Source organism: Sinocyclocheilus grahami, unplaced genomic scaffold (assembly GCF_001515645.1).
Source record: "Sinocyclocheilus grahami isolate Dianchi unplaced genomic scaffold, SAMN03320097.WGS_v1.1 scaffold155.1, whole genome shotgun sequence".
Lineage (NCBI taxonomy): Eukaryota > Metazoa > Chordata > Actinopteri > Cypriniformes > Cyprinidae > Sinocyclocheilus > Sinocyclocheilus grahami.
In genome coordinates, this window is record NW_015505334.1 from 965,021 (window position 1) to 992,925 (window position 27,905).

Below are 27,905 nucleotides of genomic sequence, written 5' to 3' on the forward strand. Positions count from 1 at the left end.
GTTTGTTTGCTTTATTTTGCAAAAGCACAAATCTTTATTATTTATAAATTTTTATTGTGAGTGTGCAAAAATAAAAGTAAACACTTTTGCGGATTATATCTTACTCCAAAAATTGAGTTTTTGTATGTTTCAGCTGTTCGATCGCACCGGCGCCTCGCGCGTACACACCTCACATATTCTAGCAATTCAAACTTTCATCGCAGTCTGTTCATTATCAAAATAAAATACAGTCAACCAAACATGTAAAAGGTTACACTGGTCAGTTTAAATAGACCGTAGTATACCGGTCCACTCTGCTGTTAAGGACGTTTCTGCTCATGTGAAGATGATTCTCTTTTCCGTCTATATGCGAATGCGTGTAAAGTACAAGCCGAGTTTACATTATAAATAATAGTTTAACATTCAAATACATTGCGAATATGGAAACATTTGGATTTGTTCTGAATGAGACGCGAGTAATAACCTCCAAATACATCTAGCCAAACCCGAGCTTGCTCCGTCTCGTATGCACGCAAGCATGCACCGTCACGATCTAATGCACTGTAAATGCCCGGATTTTTAAAAACAAATAGGCCTACGCAATGCAAAAATTTTAAATCTGACATTTTCCGGAAGAGGATCCAGCAGGATCAAATTAAGTACTGGTCATAATACTCGCATAAAAATGTTTCATGTTAGCAACAGTGTGTTTTGCTGCAGCAGCGCCGATGGAAGCGGTTCGCTGACTGCGCAGCACAGCCACACGCACCTCAGTTACGTTTGGGATAATTTTATTTTAAATGCCATAATGTCAGTTGAAAACATTGCAATAGTGTTTTAAAATACAATAACGAGCACCACGAAACCATTTAAAGAGGCGCGTTCAGCGGTCGGGATAGGAAATGATCTCAAACATACGGAGTGCTCTCTTCATTTTATCAAATGATCATAATCACATCTATTCATTTTACAATCCTGCTACTAGCATTTTATTAAATTAACTAAAACCCCTTTAATTCGGGTGAGAAAGCGAGGGTTTTTTAAGTGGCTTTTGCACATCCTGTCTTGCTGCGTGCTGCTGCAATAGACACATTTTGCAGCATTAAAGTTAACGATTAATCGATTAATTGATCATTAATTTAAACGACGATCGATCATGGAAATGATCGAAAATTGTCATTCCTAGTTGTCATAGTTATGCAAGCGGCCTTTCATTCCCACTGTGTGCTTTATTAGTAAACACCATCAAACTTTAGCCACATAGGAATGACCTCATATTAAAATAGCACTTTGTTTGTTGCTGGAGCTGGTTGGGTTTGGGCCACTGCTCCCCCCTCAGTGCTGCTCAGATGATCGGCTGCACAGACACAATGCTAAGAGCTCAGGGCAGATGTCTCAGTCACAAGACCAGCCTCCCACCACACCAGCTGCCTCACAGTCACTCTGCCCACACACACACACCAATCAACCCACTCGAACACACCATCCCGTTCACCTTTACACAAGAATAAGCACTATAGATGCAGACACACTAACTTTATCTAGAAAACGCTTACAGTAGGCCAAATCATGCACTATTTAGGGTGTCAGGGGTTTTGAAAGGTTGTTAGAATTTAAATATATTTATATTACCCATAAGCACTTATGCATTTTGTAAAGTGTAATAGTAATGTAAATAAGCCCTCCAAAAAGCATGAAGGTACATGCGATGATCACTTTAAGGAAGTAATAAAATTGTTTATGATCACATGAGCCTGGGTGGCACATCCTTGGGATTCATTTTGAAAACTGAGATCCTTTATTTGAGATGATAACTTTGATTTGAAGCCACGTAAACAACTTTTTATATTTACATATATTTTGTTTTAAATATTGAAATTCAAAATGGATTGAAAAAGCATTACTTTAAAATAATATTTAGAAATATAAATATAAAAATATATAAATATTTGCACTACAGCTCAAATGTTTGGGGTTAAATTATAACAATTTAAAATACAAGTTATTCCTCTGATGGCAAAGCTGAATTTTCAGCAGTCTACAGTGTCACATGATCCTTCAGAAATCATTACAATATGCTGATTTAGTGCTCATGAAACATTTATTATTTTGTGAAAACAGTTGTGTTGCTTAATATTTTGTAGAAAACGTGATGCATTTTTTCAGGATACTTTGATGAAAAGAATGTATTTTAAATATAAATATTTTGTAACAATATAAAAGTCTTTACTGTTGTGTTTGATCAGTTTAACGCATTATGCTGAATTAAAGTTTTTTTTTTTTTTATCTTACTGACCCAAAACTTTTGAATGTTAGTGTACATATTGAGTTTTTCATATGTAAATGATGTTCTTTTAAATGAACGCTTGTTCATTCCAATTGAATTCTAGTTTTTTTTAAATTACATTCAGATTGACTGTTCTGCATCCCATTTTCTACCTCAATTCAAATTCACTGACATGGAATTTAAAAAAGCAGGGATGCAAAGCAATCATGCTAACTGCCAGATGCTTAGCATGTAACACAGACTGTTAGGGCAGGACTTTGAAAGACAGAAAGAGATGACACCCCATCATGCCATTCAACAGACACACACAGGAGGAATGTGGCAGGACAGGACGACACAACAGCAGGGCAGGAACTGCCTACATGATGTCGCTTTCTTTCTCGTAGTTTCTCTATTTCCTGGTCACTCAGCTCATGTGCTAATGGCACTTCAAATCTCCCATCAACCATTTCAGTGCTAATCAGCTCATATAGTCAACATCAACATTCTTAACTCCTTCACTCATTTCCTTCAGACTTTATCTCATTTTCCAACGAACTGACAAGTTTAAACAAAACTACTAAAGTCAACGCAAAGCTGAGCCACACAAACTGAGAAATGCTGAGTTGCTACTCAGGAATGTGCGAAAAGCTGAAAAACAGAACTGTAACTGCCACCGCAAACATGTAAGACACAAGGAAACAGTTCTATCGGTCCAAAAACCCAGCTTGTTTATGTATAATATTATCAAATCATTATCATTTCAGTCAAGTTTTCACACTGTAGGTATTCCAATTACTGTCCTACACCAAATAACTCAGTCCACAAACACTGTCCAGTTACGAAAAGGCCTGAAAGAATTCGTCAGGATATCAAACAACTTACCCCTCTCCTTAAACAAGCATCACAACATCCTTTAAATTCAGATTAGGAGGAATGTATAGGAAACTCCTCTGTCGGAGAAGGGAGTTCCTTTCATTTGCCAGACAAACAGCAGCACAACTCTGACCCAGTCCTTCTCTATGGGCAGAGCTTTAGAGATGCTGTCCCGTGCCCGCGCTGTACCGCTTTATATTTATAAACGCTGAGTATGACCTTGCGAGTGATTAGGCCCTGTGTCCTAGCTGCACCTGTGGAGATCATTTCATTTGAAAACAGTACCATGGGCATTATTTAACAGACCAGTCTAGCTGCTAAATATCTGGTATTATTGTTAAATCCCTGTAAAAAAAATCCCTATAAAAAGTGTTTATAATTATTGTTTGTTCTATAACTTTAACTTCTATAACACACGCGTCTTTATGATATACTTCCATGGAACAGGCCAAATGATAACAATGTTGGACACATGACAAAACAATTCATCAGAATTCAGTGTTCAACTGCTGCAAGTACTATGACTAACAATTTCAGTTATATAACATTTCATAATAATAATAAACAAAAATATTTATTTGTGACAAATATAAAATGTTTAAAGTTAATCTTTTTTTGTGGTGGACCTAGTGAAAATATTGGCAGCACAAGTACAAACCTACACTACTGGATCAGCAATAATAATAATAATTATTATTATTATCATTACTATTACAAACAAACAAATATAAATAAATTCATGTAAATATTACAACTAACAACTTCAGTTATATTCATATGAAACTCAATTAATTATACTGTAATATCTGATTATAGCCTAATATTTCAGTATTAAAATAAAAACAAATATATTCCTTTGTGACAAATATAAAATATATAAACAAAATATACAATATCCTTTTTTGTGATGTTTCAGTAAAATATTGTTAGTGCAAGTACAAATCTAAACTTCTGGGACAGCAATATTAATAATAATAATAACAAATAGAAATAAATAATAATAACAAATAGAAATAAATAAATGAATAAATAAATAAAAGCAAATATTATGACTAACAATTTCAGCAGACAGCTATATTAATACAAAACCTGATTTCTTATATTATAATATCTGATTATTATAATACAAAACAAATATATTCCTTTGAAACATTATTTGTTTTGTGTATATGTGTGTGTGTAGCCCAAACAATGGTTAATGTCTGAACGACTGGGCAAGCAATAATAAAACATTAATTAATAATTTAATTAAAAAAAACTAATAATAAATTAAATAATAATCAAGGAGGACAAAAATTAAAAGCTGGTCAGCACAACACCGTAGATCTCACTGTGCGAGAACAGCTATACATTAGGGATATTTTAATCAATTATTATCCTGCAAGAGAGAGGGATGCATGGAACGCATCAAAATTGATAGTCCAAACTTGTGTTAGTCACTTGATGGCATCAATGATAATCAGAGGTCTGATATCAGATGGATGAGGGAGTGGAGACCCCGAGGGCTCAGTGTAACGGATGCTGTGCGGAGAGAGGACAGAGGCCCAGATTTAAGAGGCAGCAATGAGGTCAGAGAAAGACAATCACGGTGGAGAAAGCAGGCAGTGTCTCTCAACAACAGAGGCACTATTCAGCCTCAAGTTCTAATACCACCAGTTTGCATGTTTATGAGCAATGCAAAGCCATAAACAAATGCAGCACAGCTTCAAAGCATTACAATCAGAGCAGCCATTTCCACTGTGGCAGGGCAAACTCAGCATTCGAGCATCAATATACAGGTAGGACAGCAGGAAATACTATACAACACCAGCAGAAGCAATAAAGCAATGATAATGTCTAAGAGCCAGTTATGAATCAACTGATCTATAACAATAAAGGCAGCATCCCATTGACAGAAAGCCATCATGGAAATTTCCAAATGTAAACAGTAGGTCCATCCATCATGATCATTCATCTCAACTGTACAAATACATCTAATTAAACTGCTGTTTACACAGATACATAAGCAAAGTCTACAAAGCCTGGATGATCAACTGCACTTTACAGGAACAGCATGTTCTGAAGTATTTAAGATCACAATGAATCAACACATCTTAATATATATGACATAAATAATCATAATGCACAATATACACAAAGTGACATCCATATTACACACAGATCACACACCCCAGAGCTAAAATCCCAGCATACACATGTGCATTTCTATATGATGAATATGAAGATTATCTGTTAACAGTTTCCTCACCTGCAGCCAAACTTCTAGTCAAACCCATGACTTGGGTGGAAACTAATAAACTTAGATCAACACAACAGTTCCGTTTATTATGTTAATTCACTGGAATGGACTACAATAAACAGGAAAACGTTTACTTAAATTATTCTGTTGTGCTAAAAAAAAGCAAAAAGTGTTTATTTTGACATGAACTTAAGTTAGCAGAAGAGCTAACAGCTCACTTACCCTCCCAACAGGCCAGGATGAGCAGCCAGCCCGAGAAAACTCCTCCGACCACAACAACAACAAACCCAGTGGACAGAAAACACGCCTACCGACCCCAAATCAGTCCCGACAAACTTATCGATCGCTGTCAAGCATGAGTGTCCGCTGGAGAAACTCCTCCAGCCCGGTGCTGGTTAACGGTGGCCCAGCAGCTCTTCACTCTCCCGGGCTACTGCTGCTGCTAAAGATGGCGTCCGAGACAGATCCACTCCCTGACGGCTTAAAAACAGAGATAAACACGCTCCGTTTACACACCGACGGCGAGACCACACCTCAGATTCGGTCCGAAATGCGCAAGACTGTTGTTGTTTTTTACACCAGTGTGTTTGGGCTGTGGGGTGATGATCATGTTGTGGTGGTGGCTGTGATTTTTCCCTCTCTGCCCTCCTCTAGTGATGTCCGAATCGCCGTGGAATCATTCTTTTGAACTGAATCTTCTCAATAACTCGCTCGAGCCGATTCGTATAAGCGAGAATCCAGCCAGGGTGTGAAATATTATACTAAAGTTTCATTTTTTTTATTTATTCCATAAAAGCTGGCTAAAACACAAGGTTTTGGGCCTTTTAATATTAACGTTAAATATTTTTATATACAGTACGTTTTAATAGTGTTTTCAAGCAACGTTAAAGTATCCGCACAGGTTTTTCTACTTTACACTCATGAACTTAAGTCGCTTATTTTTAACCATAGCAATGGTACGTCGCTCGATATTTTAGTTAATTAAAGGAAACAAAGATATATTATGCAACGAATACAAAATTAAACCTAGTGATAAACAGTGACATTTTACTAAAATTAATTTTACCACGAAATCGTAATGGCGCGTAATGTTTTTTTTTTGTTTGTTTGTTTTTTAACCGGTTCATGAAGCGAACCGATTCGCTAAAAAGAATTGGACCGATGCTGCCCTCCTCCTCTCGTCCTGGTTCCTGGAACGCCAGTTCCGCGATCTCAAATGTGGGGAAACTCTCACCGGCCCCAAGAGACAGTGCATTAAACCCCCTATAATAAATAGCTATACAAATAAAAATGTAATTTATCAATATTTAAGACTTTGTTTGCTGGGGCTGCCAGAAACTATGAGGAAAGCCTAAGCTCTGTCATGGACATACATTATTATTATTTTTAAAAAGAAATATTAAGATATCCCACTCTAATCCATTGTAATTTTAATTGCAGCAGTTCTGTAAAGGTAAAAACAGATCAAATCAGAGGAAAATGTAATGAAACGTGATTCCTTGAAAACAAGTGGCTGCAGTGCAGCAATGCAATTTCAGCATTATGATTGTTGGAATTTCTTGAGTAATACATTTTAAAAAGTGCATCACATGAAGTTATCAGCGTAACATATATTAGAATCATGGAAATATGTTGGAGATTTACCATTTATGATGATTACGAGACCCCTATATGCTAAACGGACGCTGTAAAAAACGAACAAATGCCAAAACATCATGATGCTGCTGCTGCTGATGTCTTCTCAAAAAATGTAAATGTTCCTGATGATTTGTTTCTGTGTGTCTGAAGAATGAAGTTTGAAAACCCACCAGCACTCACACAGATGGACTTGAAGATAACTAGGACAAGCAGAGCAGAAGTCATAAAAATCAAATGAAAAGGATTACAGCTGGCCTCTGTTGTAAGCATAATCTCAGGCTTATACACAATACATATTTTATCACAGTTTAAACCTAAAAATGTACATGAGCTGTAGGTTTTCGTGGTATTGCTTAACATTGGTAATCATCATTGTTATGGATCACTAAGAGGTTAAAGCTGATCCCTGGGCAAAATCATTACAGTGATGTCAACAAGCCTGCAAGCATCCAATTGGTAAACAGAGCAGAGCACTAGCGCTCTGGGTTGGTTCTGAAGCAGCCGTGTCTCTCAGCCAATGAGAACGCAGGATGCTGTCACTGTATCCAGGCTAACAGAGGGTTTTGAGACTTATGAAGCCTGTTTTATGAATGGAATTTAAAGAGCCATGTTTCATCCTATTGATGTCATTATAGAGACACTGGTGTGTTAATGATTCGACATAAAACAGTAAAGAAATTATCTAGGGACTAAATGACCCATTTGACATCCCACTTAATAAATACACTTTGCATGAACTCTAGGTGTTTGTCATATGTTTAGATAATATCTCTTTTTTTGTGTGCTAGGAATGATTTATGATTTCCTCTAAGTAAATTAATCTGTTTTTAAAATGGCTATGGCTATGAATGGAGGATACATTTGTTTTCTTGTTTTATGGTTTTTATATAAAATAATACAACTCAAGGACATGATTCAATAAGAAACCATGCTGAAATTAAATTGCTCAAGAAAAAAAAAACATGAGACAAGCTGTCCTGCATTGATGGTAATGAGAAATTAATGTGCGCTTTATACCTCCCAGGATTTCCTGAGAAAAAAGGGGATGTACATGTACTGTAAAATCCAGCTCACAGTCTTTTTTTTTTTTTTTTTTTTACAGGGTTTTGTGCCTTTTATTTTTAGGGCAATGGAATGAGAATAAAGAAGGGATCAGGATGCTGGATTCAAACCAGCATGTGCATGAAATTGTGCACTACCCACTGCACCACAGCTCTGACAGCTTGCAGACATATTTAATGTTGTAAATAACATGTGTGCATCTACGTTTGTCTATTAAGAAATAAAAAAGCTAGACATATCCTGTATAATATAATATTTGTAAGATTTCATAATAATAAAAAAGCATACATTGGAATACTACCATAATGCATTCAAACAATTGATGTTAAATACTTTACAAGCACTTTACAATATAAATCATATATTAACAAACAAAAACAGTAATGTTTTCCCCCCACATTATTGTATTGTTATAAAATAATTTCATAATGCTAAAAATAGGCTTCATCTCCTTTAAGCAAAATTTTTGGGATTAAAATGATAATAGCCATTAGATTAGACTAGCGATGTTGGTGAATCGTATAAAAAAAAGATGAACAGCCCTGCGTCCCCTGTGTCTATGGGAGGAGGATGCGGCTGATCAACAGTAGGTGGCACGCGCGCACTTTATTACTCAGTGGCGATTCTGCAGAAGGAAAGTCGGCGCGTGGATATGACGTCATTAAAGTTGACATGTGCGGCATGACAGAAAATGGCTGCAGGAGGCGAGCAGGAGCAGGCGCACAGGCCTGGAGCTTATAAACAGAAAAACAAACAGCACAAGCATGGAAAACACCGAACTAAAGGCGAGATCGGACGGGAGAACAAGGGTATGTCTGATGAGTTTATTAATAAATACACACGTGCGATCCGTCTCGTGGGCAGTGCATGTCTGGCTGAACACGTGTTTAAAGACCCGAGAAGTGATCAATGAGATGTTATATTAAAATTTTTCTATGCATGCAATTTATACGTTTAACTTTACCCCTGCTGACAAAAACAACTTTTGCCAGCCTAAGATGCTTGATGGTCTTAACTGATTTAAGCTGGTCTCAGCCTGGGCAGCTCAGAAGTGCCAAAGCCTCTAGAAAACAAGCCTGACCAGGCTGAGAGACCAGGAAACCATCTTAGTCTGGTTTAAGTCCCACCCACGAGGGGCTATAAAGGGTTCTCATAGACACCATTCATGCTTAGAAAATCATGTGATGTGCTGATCAATTCTGTGCCGTAATCATTATGAAGTGTATTAATGTAAACATGACTCCTAATCAAATTAGGTAGGGTTGCTGTCATGGCTCTCACCAAGAAACAGAGAAGAGAGGTGAGGAAAATGGACCGCAGGCCCACCTTTTTTTTTTTTTTTTTTTTTTACAGGGTTTTGTGCCTTTTATTTTTAGGGCAACGGAACGAGAATAAAGAAGGGATCAGGATGCTGGATTCAAACCAGCATGTGCATGAAATTGTGCACTACCCACTGCACCACAGCTCTGACAGCTTGCAGACATATTTAATGCTGTAAATAACATGTGTGCATCTACGTTTGTCTATTAAGAAATAAAAAAGCTAGACATATCCTGTATAATATAATATTTGTAAGATTTCATAATAATAAAAAAGCATACTTTTTTTTTTTTTATCTTACTGACCCAAAACTTTTGAATGTTAGTGTACATATTGAGTTTTTCATATGTAAATGATGTTCTTTTAAATGAACGCTTGTTCATTCCAATTGAATTCTAGTTTTTTTTAAATTACATTCAGATTGACTGTTCTGCATCCCATTTTCTACCTCAATTCAAATTCACTGACATGGAATTTAAAAAAGCAGGGATGCAAAGCAATCATGCTAACTGCCAGATGCTTAGCATGTAACACAGACTGTTAGGGCAGGACTTTGAAAGACAGAAAGAGATGACACCCCATCATGCCATTCAACAGACACACACAGGAGGAATGTGGCAGGACAGGACGACACAACAGCAGGGCAGGAACTGCCTACATGATGTCGCTTTCTTTCTCGTAGTTTCTCTATTTCCTGGTCACTCAGCTCATGTGCTAATGGCACTTCAAATCTCCCATCAACCATTTCAGTGCTAATCAGCTCATATAGTCAACATCAACATTCTTAACTCCTTCACTCATTTCCTTCAGACTTTATCTCATTTTCCAACGAACTGACAAGTTTAAACAAAACTACTAAAGTCAACGCAAAGCTGAGCCACACAAACTGAGAAATGCTGAGTTGCTACTCAGGAATGTGCGAAAAGCTGAAAAACAGAACTGTAACTGCCACCGCAAACATGTAAGACACAAGGAAACAGTTCTATCGGTCCAAAAACCCAGCTTGTTTATGTATAATATTATCAAATCATTATCATTTCAGTCAAGTTTTCACACTGTAGGTATTCCAATTACTGTCCTACACCAAATAACTCAGTCCACAAACACTGTCCAGTTACGAAAAGGCCTGAAAGAATTCGTCAGGATATCAAACAACTTACCCCTCTCCTTAAACAAGCATCACAACATCCTTTAAATTCAGATTAGGAGGAATGTATAGGAAACTCCTCTGTCGGAGAAGGGAGTTCCTTTCATTTGCCAGACAAACAGCAGCACAACTCTGACCCAGTCCTTCTCTATGGGCAGAGCTTTAGAGATGCTGTCCCGTGCCCGCGCTGTACCGCTTTATATTTATAAACGCTGAGTATGACCTTGCGAGTGATTAGGCCCTGTGTCCTAGCTGCACCTGTGGAGATCATTTCATTTGAAAACAGTACCATGGGCATTATTTAACAGACCAGTCTAGCTGCTAAATATCTGGTATTATTGTTAAATCCCTGTAAAAAAAATCCCTATAAAAAGTGTTTATAATTATTGTTTGTTCTATAACTTTAACTTCTATAACACACGCGTCTTTATGATATACTTCCATGGAACAGGCCAAATGATAACAATGTTGGACACATGACAAAACAATTCATCAGAATTCAGTGTTCAACTGCTGCAAGTACTATGACTAACAATTTCAGTTATATAACATTTCATAATAATAATAAACAAAAATATTTATTTGTGACAAATATAAAATGTTTAAAGTTAATCTTTTTTTGTGGTGGACCTAGTGAAAATATTGGCAGCACAAGTACAAACCTACACTACTGGATCAGCAATAATAATAATAATTATTATTATTATCATTACTATTACAAACAAACAAATATAAATAAATTCATGTAAATATTACAACTAACAACTTCAGTTATATTCATATGAAACTCAATTAATTATACTGTAATATCTGATTATAGCCTAATATTTCAGTATTAAAATAAAAACAAATATATTCCTTTGTGACAAATATAAAATATATAAACAAAATATACAATATCCTTTTTTGTGATGTTTCAGTAAAATATTGTTAGTGCAAGTACAAATCTAAACTTCTGGGACAGCAATATTAATAATAATAATAACAAATAGAAATAAATAATAATAACAAATAGAAATAAATAAATGAATAAATAAATAAAAGCAAATATTATGACTAACAATTTCAGCAGACAGCTATATTAATACAAAACCTGATTTCTTATATTATAATATCTGATTATTATAATACAAAACAAATATATTCCTTTGAAACATTATTTGTTTTGTGTATATGTGTGTGTGTAGCCCAAACAATGGTTAATGTCTGAACGACTGGGCAAGCAATAATAAAACATTAATTAATAATTTAATTAAAAAAAACTAATAATAAATTAAATAATAATCAAGGAGGACAAAAATTAAAAGCTGGTCAGCACAACACCGTAGATCTCACTGTGCGAGAACAGCTATACATTAGGGATATTTTAATCAATTATTATCCTGCAAGAGAGAGGGATGCATGGAACGCATCAAAATTGATAGTCCAAACTTGTGTTAGTCACTTGATGGCATCAATGATAATCAGAGGTCTGATATCAGATGGATGAGGGAGTGGAGACCCCGAGGGCTCAGTGTAACGGATGCTGTGCGGAGAGAGGACAGAGGCCCAGATTTAAGAGGCAGCAATGAGGTCAGAGAAAGACAATCACGGTGGAGAAAGCAGGCAGTGTCTCTCAACAACAGAGGCACTATTCAGCCTCAAGTTCTAATACCACCAGTTTGCATGTTTATGAGCAATGCAAAGCCATAAACAAATGCAGCACAGCTTCAAAGCATTACAATCAGAGCAGCCATTTCCACTGTGGCAGGGCAAACTCAGCATTCGAGCATCAATATACAGGTAGGACAGCAGGAAATACTATACAACACCAGCAGAAGCAATAAAGCAATGATAATGTCTAAGAGCCAGTTATGAATCAACTGATCTATAACAATAAAGGCAGCATCCCATTGACAGAAAGCCATCATGGAAATTTCCAAATGTAAACAGTAGGTCCATCCATCATGATCATTCATCTCAACTGTACAAATACATCTAATTAAACTGCTGTTTACACAGATACATAAGCAAAGTCTACAAAGCCTGGATGATCAACTGCACTTTACAGGAACAGCATGTTCTGAAGTATTTAAGATCACAATGAATCAACACATCTTAATATATATGACATAAATAATCATAATGCACAATATACACAAAGTGACATCCATATTACACACAGATCACACACCCCAGAGCTAAAATCCCAGCATACACATGTGCATTTCTATATGATGAATATGAAGATTATCTGTTAACAGTTTCCTCACCTGCAGCCAAACTTCTAGTCAAACCCATGACTTGGGTGGAAACTAATAAACTTAGATCAACACAACAGTTCCGTTTATTATGTTAATTCACTGGAATGGACTACAATAAACAGGAAAACGTTTACTTAAATTATTCTGTTGTGCTAAAAAAAAGCAAAAAGTGTTTATTTTGACATGAACTTAAGTTAGCAGAAGAGCTAACAGCTCACTTACCCTCCCAACAGGCCAGGATGAGCAGCCAGCCCGAGAAAACTCCTCCGACCACAACAACAACAAACCCAGTGGACAGAAAACACGCCTACCGACCCCAAATCAGTCCCGACAAACTTATCGATCGCTGTCAAGCATGAGTGTCCGCTGGAGAAACTCCTCCAGCCCGGTGCTGGTTAACGGTGGCCCAGCAGCTCTTCACTCTCCCGGGCTACTGCTGCTGCTAAAGATGGCGTCCGAGACAGATCCACTCCCTGACGGCTTAAAAACAGAGATAAACACGCTCCGTTTACACACCGACGGCGAGACCACACCTCAGATTCGGTCCGAAATGCGCAAGACTGTTGTTGTTTTTTACACCAGTGTGTTTGGGCTGTGGGGTGATGATCATGTTGTGGTGGTGGCTGTGATTTTTCCCTCTCTGCCCTCCTCTAGTGATGTCCGAATCGCCGTGGAATCATTCTTTTGAACTGAATCTTCTCAATAACTCGCTCGAGCCGATTCGTATAAGCGAGAATCCAGCCAGGGTGTGAAATATTATACTAAAGTTTCATTTTTTTTATTTATTCCATAAAAGCTGGCTAAAACACAAGGTTTTGGGCCTTTTAATATTAACGTTAAATATTTTTATATACAGTACGTTTTAATAGTGTTTTCAAGCAACGTTAAAGTATCCGCACAGGTTTTTCTACTTTACACTCATGAACTTAAGTCGCTTATTTTTAACCATAGCAATGGTACGTCGCTCGATATTTTAGTTAATTAAAGGAAACAAAGATATATTATGCAACGAATACAAAATTAAACCTAGTGATAAACAGTGACATTTTACTAAAATTAATTTTACCACGAAATCGTAATGGCGCGTAATGTTTTTTTTTTGTTTGTTTGTTTTTTAACCGGTTCATGAAGCGAACCGATTCGCTAAAAAGAATTGGACCGATGCTGCCCTCCTCCTCTCGTCCTGGTTCCTGGAACGCCAGTTCCGCGATCTCAAATGTGGGGAAACTCTCACCGGCCCCAAGAGACAGTGCATTAAACCCCCTATAATAAATAGCTATACAAATAAAAATGTAATTTATCAATATTTAAGACTTTGTTTGCTGGGGCTGCCAGAAACTATGAGGAAAGCCTAAGCTCTGTCATGGACATACATTATTATTATTTTTAAAAAGAAATATTAAGATATCCCACTCTAATCCATTGTAATTTTAATTGCAGCAGTTCTGTAAAGGTAAAAACAGATCAAATCAGAGGAAAATGTAATGAAACGTGATTCCTTGAAAACAAGTGGCTGCAGTGCAGCAATGCAATTTCAGCATTATGATTGTTGGAATTTCTTGAGTAATACATTTTAAAAAGTGCATCACATGAAGTTATCAGCGTAACATATATTAGAATCATGGAAATATGTTGGAGATTTACCATTTATGATGATTACGAGACCCCTATATGCTAAACGGACGCTGTAAAAAACGAACAAATGCCAAAACATCATGATGCTGCTGCTGCTGATGTCTTCTCAAAAAATGTAAATGTTCCTGATGATTTGTTTCTGTGTGTCTGAAGAATGAAGTTTGAAAACCCACCAGCACTCACACAGATGGACTTGAAGATAACTAGGACAAGCAGAGCAGAAGTCATAAAAATCAAATGAAAAGGATTACAGCTGGCCTCTGTTGTAAGCATAATCTCAGGCTTATACACAATACATATTTTATCACAGTTTAAACCTAAAAATGTACATGAGCTGTAGGTTTTCGTGGTATTGCTTAACATTGGTAATCATCATTGTTATGGATCACTAAGAGGTTAAAGCTGATCCCTGGGCAAAATCATTACAGTGATGTCAACAAGCCTGCAAGCATCCAATTGGTAAACAGAGCAGAGCACTAGCGCTCTGGGTTGGTTCTGAAGCAGCCGTGTCTCTCAGCCAATGAGAACGCAGGATGCTGTCACTGTATCCAGGCTAACAGAGGGTTTTGAGACTTATGAAGCCTGTTTTATGAATGGAATTTAAAGAGCCATGTTTCATCCTATTGATGTCATTATAGAGACACTGGTGTGTTAATGATTCGACATAAAACAGTAAAGAAATTATCTAGGGACTAAATGACCCATTTGACATCCCACTTAATAAATACACTTTGCATGAACTCTAGGTGTTTGTCATATGTTTAGATAATATCTCTTTTTTTGTGTGCTAGGAATGATTTATGATTTCCTCTAAGTAAATTAATCTGTTTTTAAAATGGCTATGGCTATGAATGGAGGATACATTTGTTTTTTTGATTTATGGATTTTATATAAAATAATACAACTCAAGGACATGATTCAATAAGAAACCATGCTGAAATTAAATTGCTCAAGAAAAAAAAAACATGAGACAAGCTGTCCTGCATTGATGGTAATGAGAAATTAATGTGCGCTTTATACCTCCCAGGATTTCCTGAGAAAAAAGGGGATGTACATGTACTGTAAAATCCAGCTCACAGTCTTTTTTTTTTTTTTTTTTTTACAGGGTTTTGTGCCTTTTATTTTTAGGGCAATGGAATGAGAATAAAGAAGGGATCAGGATGCTGGATTCAAACCAGCATGTGCATGAAATTGTGCACTACCCACTGCACCACAGCTCTGACAGCTTGCAGACATATTTAATGTTGTAAATAACATGTGTGCATCTACGTTTGTCTATTAAGAAATAAAAAAGCTAGACATATCCTGTATAATATAATATTTGTAAGATTTCATAATAATAAAAAAGCATACATTGGAATACTACCATAATGCATTCAAACAATTGATGTTAAATACTTTACAAGCACTTTACAATATAAATCATATATTAACAAACAAAAACAGTAATGTTTTCCCCCCACATTATTGTATTGTTATAAAATAATTTCATAATGCTAAAAATAGGCTTCATCTCCTTTAAGCAAAATTTTTGGGATTAAAATGATAATAGCCATTAGATTAGACTAGCGATGTTGGTGAATCGTATAAAAAAAAGATGAACAGCCCTGCGTCCCCTGTGTCTATGGGAGGAGGATGCGGCTGATCAACAGTAGGTGGCACGCGCGCACTTTATTACTCAGTGGCGATTCTGCAGAAGGAAAGTCGGCGCGTGGATATGACGTCATTAAAGTTGACATGTGCGGCATGACAGAAAATGGCTGCAGGAGGCGAGCAGGAGCAGGCGCACAGGCCTGGAGCTTATAAACAGAAAAACAAACAGCACAAGCATGGAAAACACCGAACTAAAGGCGAGATCGGACGGGAGAACAAGGGTATGTCTGATGAGTTTATTAATAAATACACACGTGCGATCCGTCTCGTGGGCAGTGCATGTCTGGCTGAACACGTGTTTAAAGACCCGAGAAGTGATCAATGAGATGTTATATTAAAATTTTTCTATGCATGCAATTTATACGTTTAACTTTACCCCTGCTGACAAAAACAACTTTTGCCAGCCTAAGATGCTTGATGGTCTTAACTGATTTAAGCTGGTCTCAGCCTGGGCAGCTCAGAAGTGCCAAAGCCTCTAGAAAACAAGCCTGACCAGGCTGAGAGACCAGGAAACCATCTTAGTCTGGTTTAAGTCCCACCCACGAGGGGCTATAAAGGGTTCTCATAGACACCATTCATGCTTAGAAAATCATGTGATGTGCTGATCAATTTTGTGCCATAATCATTATGAAGTGTATTAATGTAAACATGACTCCTAATCAAATTAGGTAGGGTTGCTGTCATGGCTCTCACCAAGAAACAGAGAAGAGAGGTGAGGAAAATGGACCGCAGAAACAAAGCCAACCAGCTGCGGCGCAACAAAAAAGACTCGGTAAAGTAAACATTATAGTCTTCTACAGGGTTTACAGACTGCTCATTAGCTGACTTACTCATCTCTTTTTGGGTGTTGATGATGATGGCAGGTGCTGACAGAGAAAAGGAAACTGGGCAGCAGGGATGGCCCCCCTCATCTTGTGGCAGTCATAGCCCTTCACTCAGGAGTGGATGCTGGAGCTGTCACAAAAATACTGAGAGGTGAAGGAGTTGGTGGTGTCGTGCATGAAGATCAAGGAGTCACTGGGGCCAAGGACAGTTTTGGTCTTGTTCTCCCCCGCTTTAAACAGAGATTCATTTTCTACAGGCCAGACACAGGTAAATAAATGCAAATGATGCACAGTGGAGTTTCTAACGTCTTACATTATACTGCTTTTACTCCAGTCTTCAGTGCCACGACAGAAATCATTCTAATATGCTTATTGGGTGCTCAAGAAACATTTCTTATTATTATCAATGTTGAAAACACTTGTGCTGCTCGGGATTCTTTGATGAATAGGAAATTGAAAAAGATCAGCATTTATTTGAAATAAGAATCTTTATAATGTTATAAAAGTCTTGTAATATAATAAAATGAAAATTATTACCCCCCCCCTCGTATATGCACAATATAGAGATACTATATATAATATAGTATCAATATAGTTATTGACACTAAATTAGTTATCGGCTGATATTAGAGATTTTTTTATTTATATTTCATTTAATTGTGCATGCTTGTCTCCCCTATTTTTAAATTTAGATAACCTTTGTTGTTGTCTTGTTATAGTTTAATAACACCGTTAAATGTAGTCTTTAGCAAAAATAATTTTTTTATTTTAATTTAGGCAAAGTAGTATAGAATTTTATTGTTTTTTTTAATACATATCTGTGTTATATTTTCTGTGTTATGTTTTTCTCTATATTTCAAGTGTGTGTGGCTTAAGAAGGTACATACTTTTTGGGGCTTGTTTTGACTCATTCCAGCTGACTTGCATTCACTCCTGGATGTGGCAAAGATTGCAGACAGTTTGGTGTTTGTGTTGGAGTCAACTGAAGGTTGGGACAGCTATGGAGACTACTGCCTGTCCTGTCTCTTTACCCAGGGCTTGCCAAGTCATGGTAAGATCGTTTAAAGAGTTTAGCAGTCATTATGCACAGATATTTAATAGAATGTCACAATTGACCAACCAGAATCAATTCTTCTTCCTCTTTGCTCTGCAGCACTGGTGTGTCAGGGAGTGGCTGATCTAGCGGTGAAGAAACGCACCGAGTCTCGGAGAGCGCTCTCCCGTTTGGTAGAGTCTTTTTTCCCAGAACCGCGTCTCTTCCCTGTGGACAGCGAGCAGGATGCCACGTTATTGCTGAGGCACCTGTCAGCACAGAAACAGAGACGGCTGGGCTTCCGCTCTCGCCACTCACACCTGCTGGCTCAGAGAGCCACATATATACTGAACACCAGCCAGGATGGGACAGGGGGCCCAGCCACAGGGTTAGGGACCCTCAGTGTGTCAGGATATATTCGAGGCTGTCCTCTTCAAGTCAACAGGCTGGTGCATATCACGGGTCACGGAGACTTTCAGCTCAGCCAGATCGATGCTCCTGCAGATCCTCTACCCATAGTGACAGCAGCTCCTCGCCCCGTGAAGCCAGGACAAGAAGTAGAGATGACGGTTAGAGGCTACGTTTTTGTTGAGAGATTTTATAAGGATTTATTGTAATTTATTTGTTCATCATTTCATGTAAGATGATTAGTAATTTATCAATGTGCAATTTGTTTATGCAATTATTCACTCTTCATTAAATCCAAGTTCAACACTATATCGTAACAGGCGCAGCAAGCGATAAAAGCAGTGGTTCACAAACTTTTTGACTCCAAGGCCACAACAATATTTGAAGCCCCCTTCCTTCTTAAAATGAAGGCTTAATGATGCCCTTAATATTAACGGGCCCCTTAATTATTGGGTTAATGAATAATTAGAAGTGTTAATTATTACTGGTGTGAAGAATTAATAATCAGAATTTAAAAAGTGATTTATTCACAATTTCTACTTGATGAGATATTTTAGAGCTTGGCTTAGTAGGAAAAAAGTATATTGATTATAAAAATGCCTATGGTATTTTAAGATTTTATTAAGTTACATGAGTTTTTCAGGTCTAGAAATCACACTTTTATAATTAATTTAAATTTGATATAAATGTTTGAGAAATGCTGAGTAAAATCCTACAGTGAAAACTTATTGGTCTAAAATCCTGGTCCATATGACTCTTAAAAATCAATGTTCTGGATGCCTGTGATTTTGTGCTGTCATGTAACATTTTCACTTTCATTGTGGACCAACTACTTACTCGATGCTGAAGACCGATCTTTTGTTGTATCTACTTGATTTATTTTGTATCTACTTGATTTATTGTATGATATTTAATGGTTTGTTTATTAGCCCTTAATATTAACGGGCCCCTTAATTATTGGGTTAATGAATAATTAGAAGTGTTAATTATTACTGGTGTGAAGAATTAATAATCAGAATTTAAAAAGTGATTTATTCACAATTTCTACTTGATGAGATATTTTAGAGCTTGGCTTAGTAGGAAAAAAGTATATTGATTATAAAAATGCCTATGGTATTTTAAGATTTTATTAAGTTACATGAGTTTTTCAGGTCTAGAAATCACACTTTTATAATTAATTTAAATTTGATATAAATGTTTGAGAAATGCTGAGTAAAATCCTACAGTGAAAACTTATTGGTCTAAAATCCTGGTCCATATGACTCTTAAAAATCAATGTTCTGGATGCCTGTGATTTTGTGCTGTCATGTAACATTTTCACTTTCATTGTGGACCGACTACTTACTCGATGCTGAAGACCGATCTTTTGTTGTATCTACTTGATTTATTGTATGATATTTAATGGTTTGTTTATTAAGATTATGATGTTATATATTTTTCCTTGTACGTGTCCTATAGGATGGTGGTGATGCAGATATGAAAGGGGATGTTCGGGTGTTGATGAAAGCAGACCCTGAGAAGAGGGAGAGCCTGCAGGTGGAGGCAGAAGTGGATCCCATGGATGGGGAGCAGACGTGGCCCACAGAAGCAGAGCTGGAGGAGGCAGAAGGTACTACCCTGTTCACACCAGGTTTATTATTGTTGATTAAAACTATTGAAAACATTTTGTTAATTTAAATAAAATATAAATATTAGGTGAAAAACTTTAAACGAAAATTAGAAATGTTGCCTTTGCAACTAACTGAAATAAGTTTAAGTTGATACTCTAACATTACTGGAAATAAATAAAAACTAAAACTGAAATAAAAAAATAAAGATACAAAAATTATGAAAAGTCACATAAAAACAAAACAAACAAATTAAACTAAAAGCCAAAAACATAAGCTAATTTATAATATTATTTATACTATAATTGTATAATAATAATAATAATAAAATATTGCATACGGACAGCATCAAATCCGATATCAATCCGGAAGTCTTTTCTTTTTAGTGTCCAGTGACTGCAATGCAATGTTGCAGCAACCAATAGAAATGAATACATCTGATCCATCTCTTGTGAGATAATTTAGTCAAGTGTCAGCAAGACTGAGAAGTTAATATTAGTGTGAGTGGTACATTGTTCTATATTATTTGTGTCTGCCCACATACAGGGATGTATTTGACGGCATTCTGAATGAGTTCAGATCATGCATTGATAACTTCTCATCTTGTTCATGATATGACGCATTATGCACTGCTGCAACTCATATACAAAGACTTTTCTCATCCAGAATATTTGTTTTTAGCTCAGGAAAATTGATTGTCAACACCGAGTGAGATCTTTTTTTAGTGGCAGTACATCTCATTTGTGGTCAGTGCAACCCACCAACAGCAGTAGGCAGCAAGAATGCATACTAGTGACCTAAATGGATGGATAGAAAAATTAATATTTAGAATCTCTTTATGGACAGTACTGATATTTTGCAAACTGTTGAAGTGATCTACTCATTAATATTTAGAGGCCAGAAAGAAAAGGAGAGTGATGAAGGTACCAAAGGGGACCTCTGATTACCAGGCCACATGGATCATTGATGATGCTGAGCAGGAGGAGGAGGATAATGATGTTGACAGCTGGGATGATGATGATGAAGATGGAATGATGGAAGATGAAATGGATGGTGATAATGAATCTCAGGTGAGTTTTTGTTATTTTGACACAGGCCAGTCACAGGTTTTTGATGAAGCATTTCCTTTAGATGAGCACTTCCTCTGCCATAACCATATACCTAGAAACAGGAAACTATTAAGGGTGGTCAGCCAAAAATAAATAACATGGAAACTGTAAAAAAGCATGCCTATAGATGAGGGATGTGATTATTATAATTTTTTTCCATACTAAAACAGATTTTCAGATTTTTTTGACCTGATATGCATGACCCAAATGAATTGCGTAAATTGGAGGGAAAAAATTGTATTTTGTTATTATTATTGTATAGTCATGGGATGATGGGGGGGGGGGAGATATGTTTTCATTGTTTTTTTTTTTTGTCTTTAGCTGATCACATGCCTGACTGTAGGTTTCTTTTTATTCTATGAACAATTACACCACCTACCCTGGGAAGAAAGCAGGTTTTGTTATGTATGATTGTTGCTATGGCAGCCTGCGAGGTGGCAGCGGAAGTGACCAATCAGGAGCGAGCTTGGCAAAAGCGGGTTAAACCCAAGTGCGTCTAACTGCCCGATAATGATTGAAGGTCTAAATAAAATCGAAGGATGGGCACGGCGCGGGCGGAACAGTGCATACGTGACTGTGCGCTCTGGTGGAGAGGCACTGTTTGTTTTCTCAATGTCTGCTGCTTGGCCTTAGTGCCAGGCATCTCCACGCAACAATAGTGTTTGGAGAGGGAGTCCCTAGAGAAGCCTTCTGTCTTCCTGCTCTTTGGACAGAACTTCCTGTCGAGACTTGCGGAGGGGGTGGTCATTTATTTATACCAGCTGGGCTTGAAAGAACAAGGGGAAGCTTGACATGTATGGAAGCTCTGGTCCATTTATTTTCTTTAATCATAATTAGCATGTGTTTGAAGTCTTGGGGCACACCAAAGGAGACTTTTCAATGCAAGATGTTAACAATAGGGAAGTGGTACTACAGATGATTACAGAGATTATTTTTATTACTGCACCTGCAATTGTTCTACAGGCTGACCCCACAGGGGGGTGAATGCACCCCAGCGGTATGTCTTGTCCTTTTCCCCATCTCGGTCACTCGGCTGTCTGTTTAGTGGACTTCAAAGAAATGGCATGGTTTGTTTGGGTTTGCTAGACTCTACATGGATGTATGTCTAGAGAAATGTTTTTACATGCTTTTCTTCCTCTCTAAGGATGCTGGGTCTGAATGCGCTTCTGAAGGTGACGATGACGACGGGGAAGAAGAAGAGGAGGAGGAGGAGGAGGAGGAGATCAGTTCCACCGGACGCACCGGAGCCGATCAGAAGTATGACGAAGGCATGGATGAGGCCGAGGAGGGAGAAGGCCTGAGGAGATACAGAGAGGCACGTGCTAATGAGATGTTCCCTGATGAAGTTGACACTCCCCTAGATGTCCCAGCCAAGACACGGTAAGACCCAGGACAGTTCCAGCCATGCACCTGTTTGAAACTTTAAAAGGAAAGTTCACACAAAAATTAAAATCGTCTTTTATTTGCCCTCATGTTGTTTCAACTCATGTTTTTGTTTTGTGTGTGGAACTCAAAAATTAGTTATAAATGAGATATTTTCCATACAGTGCTTTTAGAGGTGAGCAGATATTAAAATGACCCATTACCAATAAACCAATAATTATTTTCATGTTATAGCCAGTATTAAAATTCAGTACTATTTGGTTAAAATAATTGAAAAATAAATATTGAATTAAAATATCACAATATTTTGATGTTTACTATGAAAATTTGGATACTCATTTGGATATCTGCTATGTGTTTTTAAATATAAAAAAAATAATGTCTTTAAAGATGAAATGAGTATTAGATGATGTTAAAGGTAATCTAAATGTTACAAATAGTTTAAATAAGCACAAATGATTAAATATCCAGTAAAATCGGTTGATATGATGAATTAAAAAAAATATAAAATATAAAACGGTAATATTGTTAAGTATTAATACAATTTCAAATAACCCTTTTCTTGAATTTTCAGCAGCCAAGGTTCCTACTCTGCTGACTACTCTGTTCTGTATGTTCAGCTTCCAGAAGTTCAGAGGTCTGAAGAGTTTCCGTTCCTCCCCATGGGACCCCCTGGAGAATCTGCCTCTCGACTACTCGCGCATCTATCAGTTCCAGAACTTTGAGCGCATGCGTCGCAGAATACTAGCAGATGTCGCTAACGAGGAGGAAGGAGCAATGGTTTGTAGGGGGGAAAAGGGAGTGAAAGGGTTGTTGGTTAGAAAATTCTCACAAATATAACGGATATTGTGGGTTTGTCCCAGAAACGTTAGTGTTTCACTGTTTACCCTAGGAATTTATTTGGAAATGTCCACCTTTTATTCCTGCAGGTAGGCTGGTATGTGACACTTCATATTTTGGACGTTCCTCCCTCAGCAATGGAGAGCTTCCAAACCGGCAAACCATTAGTTCTGGTGTCGCTGCTACCACATGAACAGAAGGTACTTACAGCTTAGAGGATTCTTGAAAACACTTTTATAACGGATTACTTATAAATATTATAATATAAAAATTTCCCAAAGGGTTAAATTTACTAGCAATGTTTCAGTTTTGAAGTACTGCTCCGTTTAAATCATAGACTGTATAAGAACATGGATGTAGTGTCCGTGACGTCACCCGTAGGTTTCTGAAGAGCGGCTTTGAAGCTCAAAGTGGGTGGAGCCGAATGAGATATTTTCCATACAGTGCTTTTAGAGGTGAGCAGATATTAAAATGACCCATTACCAATAAACCAATAATTATTTTCATGTTATAGCCAGTATTAAAATTCAGTACTATTTGGTTAAAATAATTGAAAAATAAATATTGAATTAAAATATCACAATATTTTGATGTTTACTATGAAAATTTGGATACTCATTTGGATATCTGCTATGTGTTTTTAAATATAAAAAAAATAATGTCTTTAAAGATGAAATGAGTATTAGATGATGTTAAAGGTAATCTAAATGTTACAAATAGTTTAAATAAGCACAAATGATTAAATATCCAGTAAAATCGGTTGATATGATGAATTAAAAAAAATATAAAATATAAAACGGTAATATTGTTAAGTATTAATACAATTTCAAATAACCCTTTTCTTGAATTTTCAGCAGCCAAGGTTCCTACTCTGCTGACTACTCTGTTCTGTATGTTCAGCTTCCAGAAGTTCAGAGGTCTGAAGAGTTTCCGTTCCTCCCCATGGGACCCCCTGGAGAATCTGCCTCTCGACTACTCGCGCATCTATCAGTTCCAGAACTTTGAGCGCATGCGTCGCAGAATACTAGCAGATGTCGCTAACGAGGAGGAAGGAGCAATGGTTTGTAGGGGGGAAAAGGGAGTGAAAGGGTTGTTGGTTAGAAAATTCTCACAAATATAACGGATATTGTGGGTTTGTCCCAGAAACGTTAGTGTTTCACTGTTTACCCTAGGAATTTATTTGGAAATGTCCACCTTTTATTCCTGCAGGTAGGCTGGTATGTGACACTTCATATTTTGGACGTTCCTCCCTCAGCAATGGAGAGCTTCCAAACCGGCAAACCATTAGTTCTGGTGTCGCTGCTACCACATGAACAGAAGGTACTTACAGCTTAGAGGATTCTTGAAAACACTTTTATAACGGATTACTTATAAATATTATAATATAAAAATTTCCCAAAGGGTTAAATTTACTAGCAATGTTTCAGTTTTGAAGTACTGCTCCGTTTAAATCATAGACTGTATAAGAACATGGATGTAGTGTCCGTGACGTCACCCGTAGGTTTCTGAAGAGCGGCTTTGAAGCTCAAAGTGGGTGGAGCCGACCGTCGCCATCTTGGCAGCGCGTCACTCCCGGATAATCGAAAATGGGCAGAGAGGTGGGAGCTGGTTGCTGAAACCACGCCCACCTAGCTCGACGCCAGTGACGGCAGCGGCAATCCACCTGTCACTCAAGTGGCCACGCCCTTAATTATGCAGAACTTTAAGGTTTAATATAATTTAAACAGATGAGTTATAAAAAAATTCACCCCCTCACAGTTGTCCTGAAGGGCAAAATTAGCTATATAGACCAAAATAATTTTTTGTACCAGGCTGTAAACATATTTTTTTTTCTGCTGTAACGTTGGCCATTTTAACATGGGGAGTCTATGGGACTGACTCCCTTTTGGAGCCAGCCTCTAGCGGCCAGTCGATGAATTGCAGTTTTAGTCACTTCTGTGTTTGCTTCGCGAGAGAGACCGGAATGTTGCCGCTTGGTTTAAATGCATTCTTTCACAAGTGATTGTAGTCAGTATTGAAATAATTGTCTGTTTTTGCAGATGTCAGTGATGCATATGTTGGTGCGGCAGCACCCGAGCAACACTGAACCAATCAAGTCTAAAGAAGACCTGGTGTTTCAGTGCGGTTTCAGACGCTTCAGAGCTTCAGCCATCTTTTCACAGCACACTTCTGGTAATAACAGCCTATAGAGATCATCACATTCTTCATATTTAGAGGTCTTTCTTTATAGGTCATGTGTCAGGCTCAAAGTAACAAGACTTTTTATTTTTGGGTGAACTATCCTTTTAAACAAGTTTTTTTTTTGTCTGTTCACATGATGTATCTGAAAGGTTTAAGTCCAAATAAATGCCTTTAGTGATATTAAATCAGTTTTTTTTTTCTGTTTTCAGCTGATAAACACAAGATGGAGCGGTTTCTGCGTCCTGATGCTCCTACAGTGATGTCTGTCTATGCCCCCATTACCTTCCCTACCACCGGTGTTCTGGTCTTCAAACAGAGAGACAATGGTGGGGAGAATCATACAAAACATTTTAATTCAAAAAGAGAACTGCCTTCACCAGTACAGCAGCATGTACTACAGCTTTTTTGTTTTACCTTTACCACAGGTATGCAGGACCTGGTGGCCACAGGTACTCTTTTGAGCTGTGATCCTCAGCGTGTGGTGTTGAAGAGAATCGTGCTGAGCGGACACCCTTTCAAAATCAATCGGCGCTCTGCTGTGGTCCGTTACATGTTCTTCAACAGAGGTGAGAAGGAAGGCATTAGTCATTTCCTGTTTACCTTTAGATGTGTGCGTAGAATGCTAACAATGATCGAGTCCAACACAAAGCATTTCTCTTTTGCAGATGATATTCTGTGGTTTAAGCCAGTAGAACTACGTACAAAATGGGGACGAAGAGGACACATCAAGGAAGCATTAGGTAAAAACATAATATTAATTATGGAGAAAAACATTTAATGAACTTAACATTTATTATCGTTTTGAACAGTAAGACATGGCTCAAAGATTTTAATCCATATTCAACATTTATTAATGGTTTATTATTTGTAATCCACAATTATTAATTATTATTAATAAAATAATTAAGTTTAATAATATAATAAACTATCATTATCATTAAGTCATAATATTTTTTAAGAATAATGACAAAAAGAGTGTATTTAAGCGTATTTATTATTATTAGTAGTAGTAGTTGTAGTAGTAGTAGTAATTTTATTATTAATTATAAAATAATCACCACAATCAGAAATAAAAGAAAATAAATCTGAAATATATTTTTCTTTTAAAATAAATGTAATTTGCCATGAAAATAGCCATAGATGCCGATATGGCAATAAAAATAAACACATAATAAATACAAAAGTAATCAGTATTGTTCATAAATATTGCTAAAACAATATTGGTAAAAACATTTTTTTAGTTTAAACCTTACCTGGGCAGAAAATATACAGACTTTAAAATAAAATATACAGAAAATATAAGGACTTTAAATAATTGTAACAAAATGTACTAGCTGGTCTAGTTTTAAATTAGGGAGAAAAAGTACACTCTTAAAAAATGTGGAATGTTAGGTACCACTGTCTCAAAGTATGTTATGACTCACTTCTGTTTGTGTGCTTTCGCAGGTACTCACGGCCACATGAAGTGTGTATTTGACAATCAGCTGCGCTCTCAGGACACAGTGCTGATGAACCTGTATAAGAGGGTGTATCCGCACTGGACCTATGACCCTTATGTCCCAGCCCCTCTGCCCTGGGTCAAGAGAGAGCAGCCACTGGCCCTCTGTGACATTGACATGGAGTAGAGGCAGGAAGTTATGAACTGAAAGCAATGGAAGCAGAACATGACACTGACTGCTTGTGTCACGGGATACTCTGATATGAATTCTCTGTACTTCAATTGACAATTAAATGCCTATATATAAGTTCTGTGCTTGTTTTAGTGTTCTTAAAGCATTTTCCATAAAAAGGTCCCTCAGTGGCCACTAGATGGCAAACAAGTATTAGTGAAAATGGTTTCCACAGAGTAAGAGTTTGACATTGTGTTAAATGCCTTTTTGAGGCAATTTGACAAGTCTGGGATGTTTTTAATGATTACAGACATAATGGCATTGCTTACTATTTATAGCCTCAGGTTGACAACCCATTAAATAATTTCTCAAACACAGAAAATTTTTGTTAGGCACTAAATGCTTCCTTAGCAGTGTTGCGAAGTAGCACTGAAAAAACAAACAAACACTGTGAACTGAACTAAATTCCAGCCTAAACCCAAAGTGAGAGCATCTTGTGATTTTATGAGGGAGGCAGTGGCGAAAACCTGCATCTAAACTCTCATTGTAAATACTGTCATTGCAATCTTTTATTTCTCATCATTTTGCTCAAACCAAACTTTGTGTTGGAATATTATCTCCCTCAAGTGTATCCTCAACAACTGCAGCCCTTACTGTCCTCTGGCTGCCATCGTTCAGAATCGCTGGCAACGGTGAGGGATGATTATCACTGGTGAGCGAATGCATAGCGACCTTAATTTATGCTGCAATGCATGCTGCCATATGCAGATGACAATGAGGTTCTATGGGCCTTTATGGCACAGATGGAGCGTGTATGTGTGCCGTCTGCGCTATTATTCTCCTTCATTCCTA

At 37.1% G+C, this 27,905-nt stretch overlaps 2 protein-coding genes across 4 annotated transcripts in view; one reads left to right on the top strand and one right to left on the bottom strand.

Annotated features, from left to right (window-relative positions):
* Positions 1-6,034, bottom strand: part of LOC107592626 (serine/threonine-protein kinase TAO1-like) — a 23,676-nt gene extending 17,642 nt beyond the window's left edge. The window contains exon 1 of the mRNA XM_016282163.1: positions 5,583-6,034. The gene's annotated coding sequence lies outside the window, so the exon portion shown is untranslated. The remainder of the gene's footprint in view (positions 1-5,582) is intronic.
* A 2,648-nt stretch (positions 6,035-8,682) lies between these two features.
* LOC107592627 (pre-rRNA-processing protein TSR1 homolog) lies at positions 8,683-27,176 on the top strand. Of its 3 annotated transcripts, none has more exons than XM_016282165.1 (16): positions 8,683-8,869; positions 9,317-9,380; positions 16,791-16,830; positions 16,922-17,150; positions 17,799-17,933; positions 18,036-18,484; positions 19,782-19,932; positions 20,825-21,000; positions 22,184-22,419; positions 23,043-23,202; positions 23,352-23,462; positions 25,302-25,434; positions 25,653-25,769; positions 25,869-26,009; positions 26,109-26,183; positions 26,890-27,176. In XM_016282165.1, exons 1-16 carry the CDS (start codon positions 8,752-8,754, stop codon positions 27,066-27,068), a joined length of 2,514 nt encoding a protein of 837 aa, XP_016137651.1. In that variant the 5' UTR covers positions 8,683-8,751; the 3' UTR covers positions 27,069-27,176. The 3 variants fall into 3 exon arrangements, with proteins under 3 accessions (XP_016137651.1, XP_016137653.1, XP_016137650.1); XM_016282167.1 differs by having other exon boundaries at positions 9,317-9,360; positions 16,771-16,830; XM_016282164.1 differs by lacking the exons at positions 8,683-8,869; positions 9,317-9,380 and adding an exon at positions 16,091-16,279 and having other exon boundaries at positions 16,727-16,830.
* The last annotated feature ends 729 nt before the right edge of the window (positions 27,177-27,905 follow it).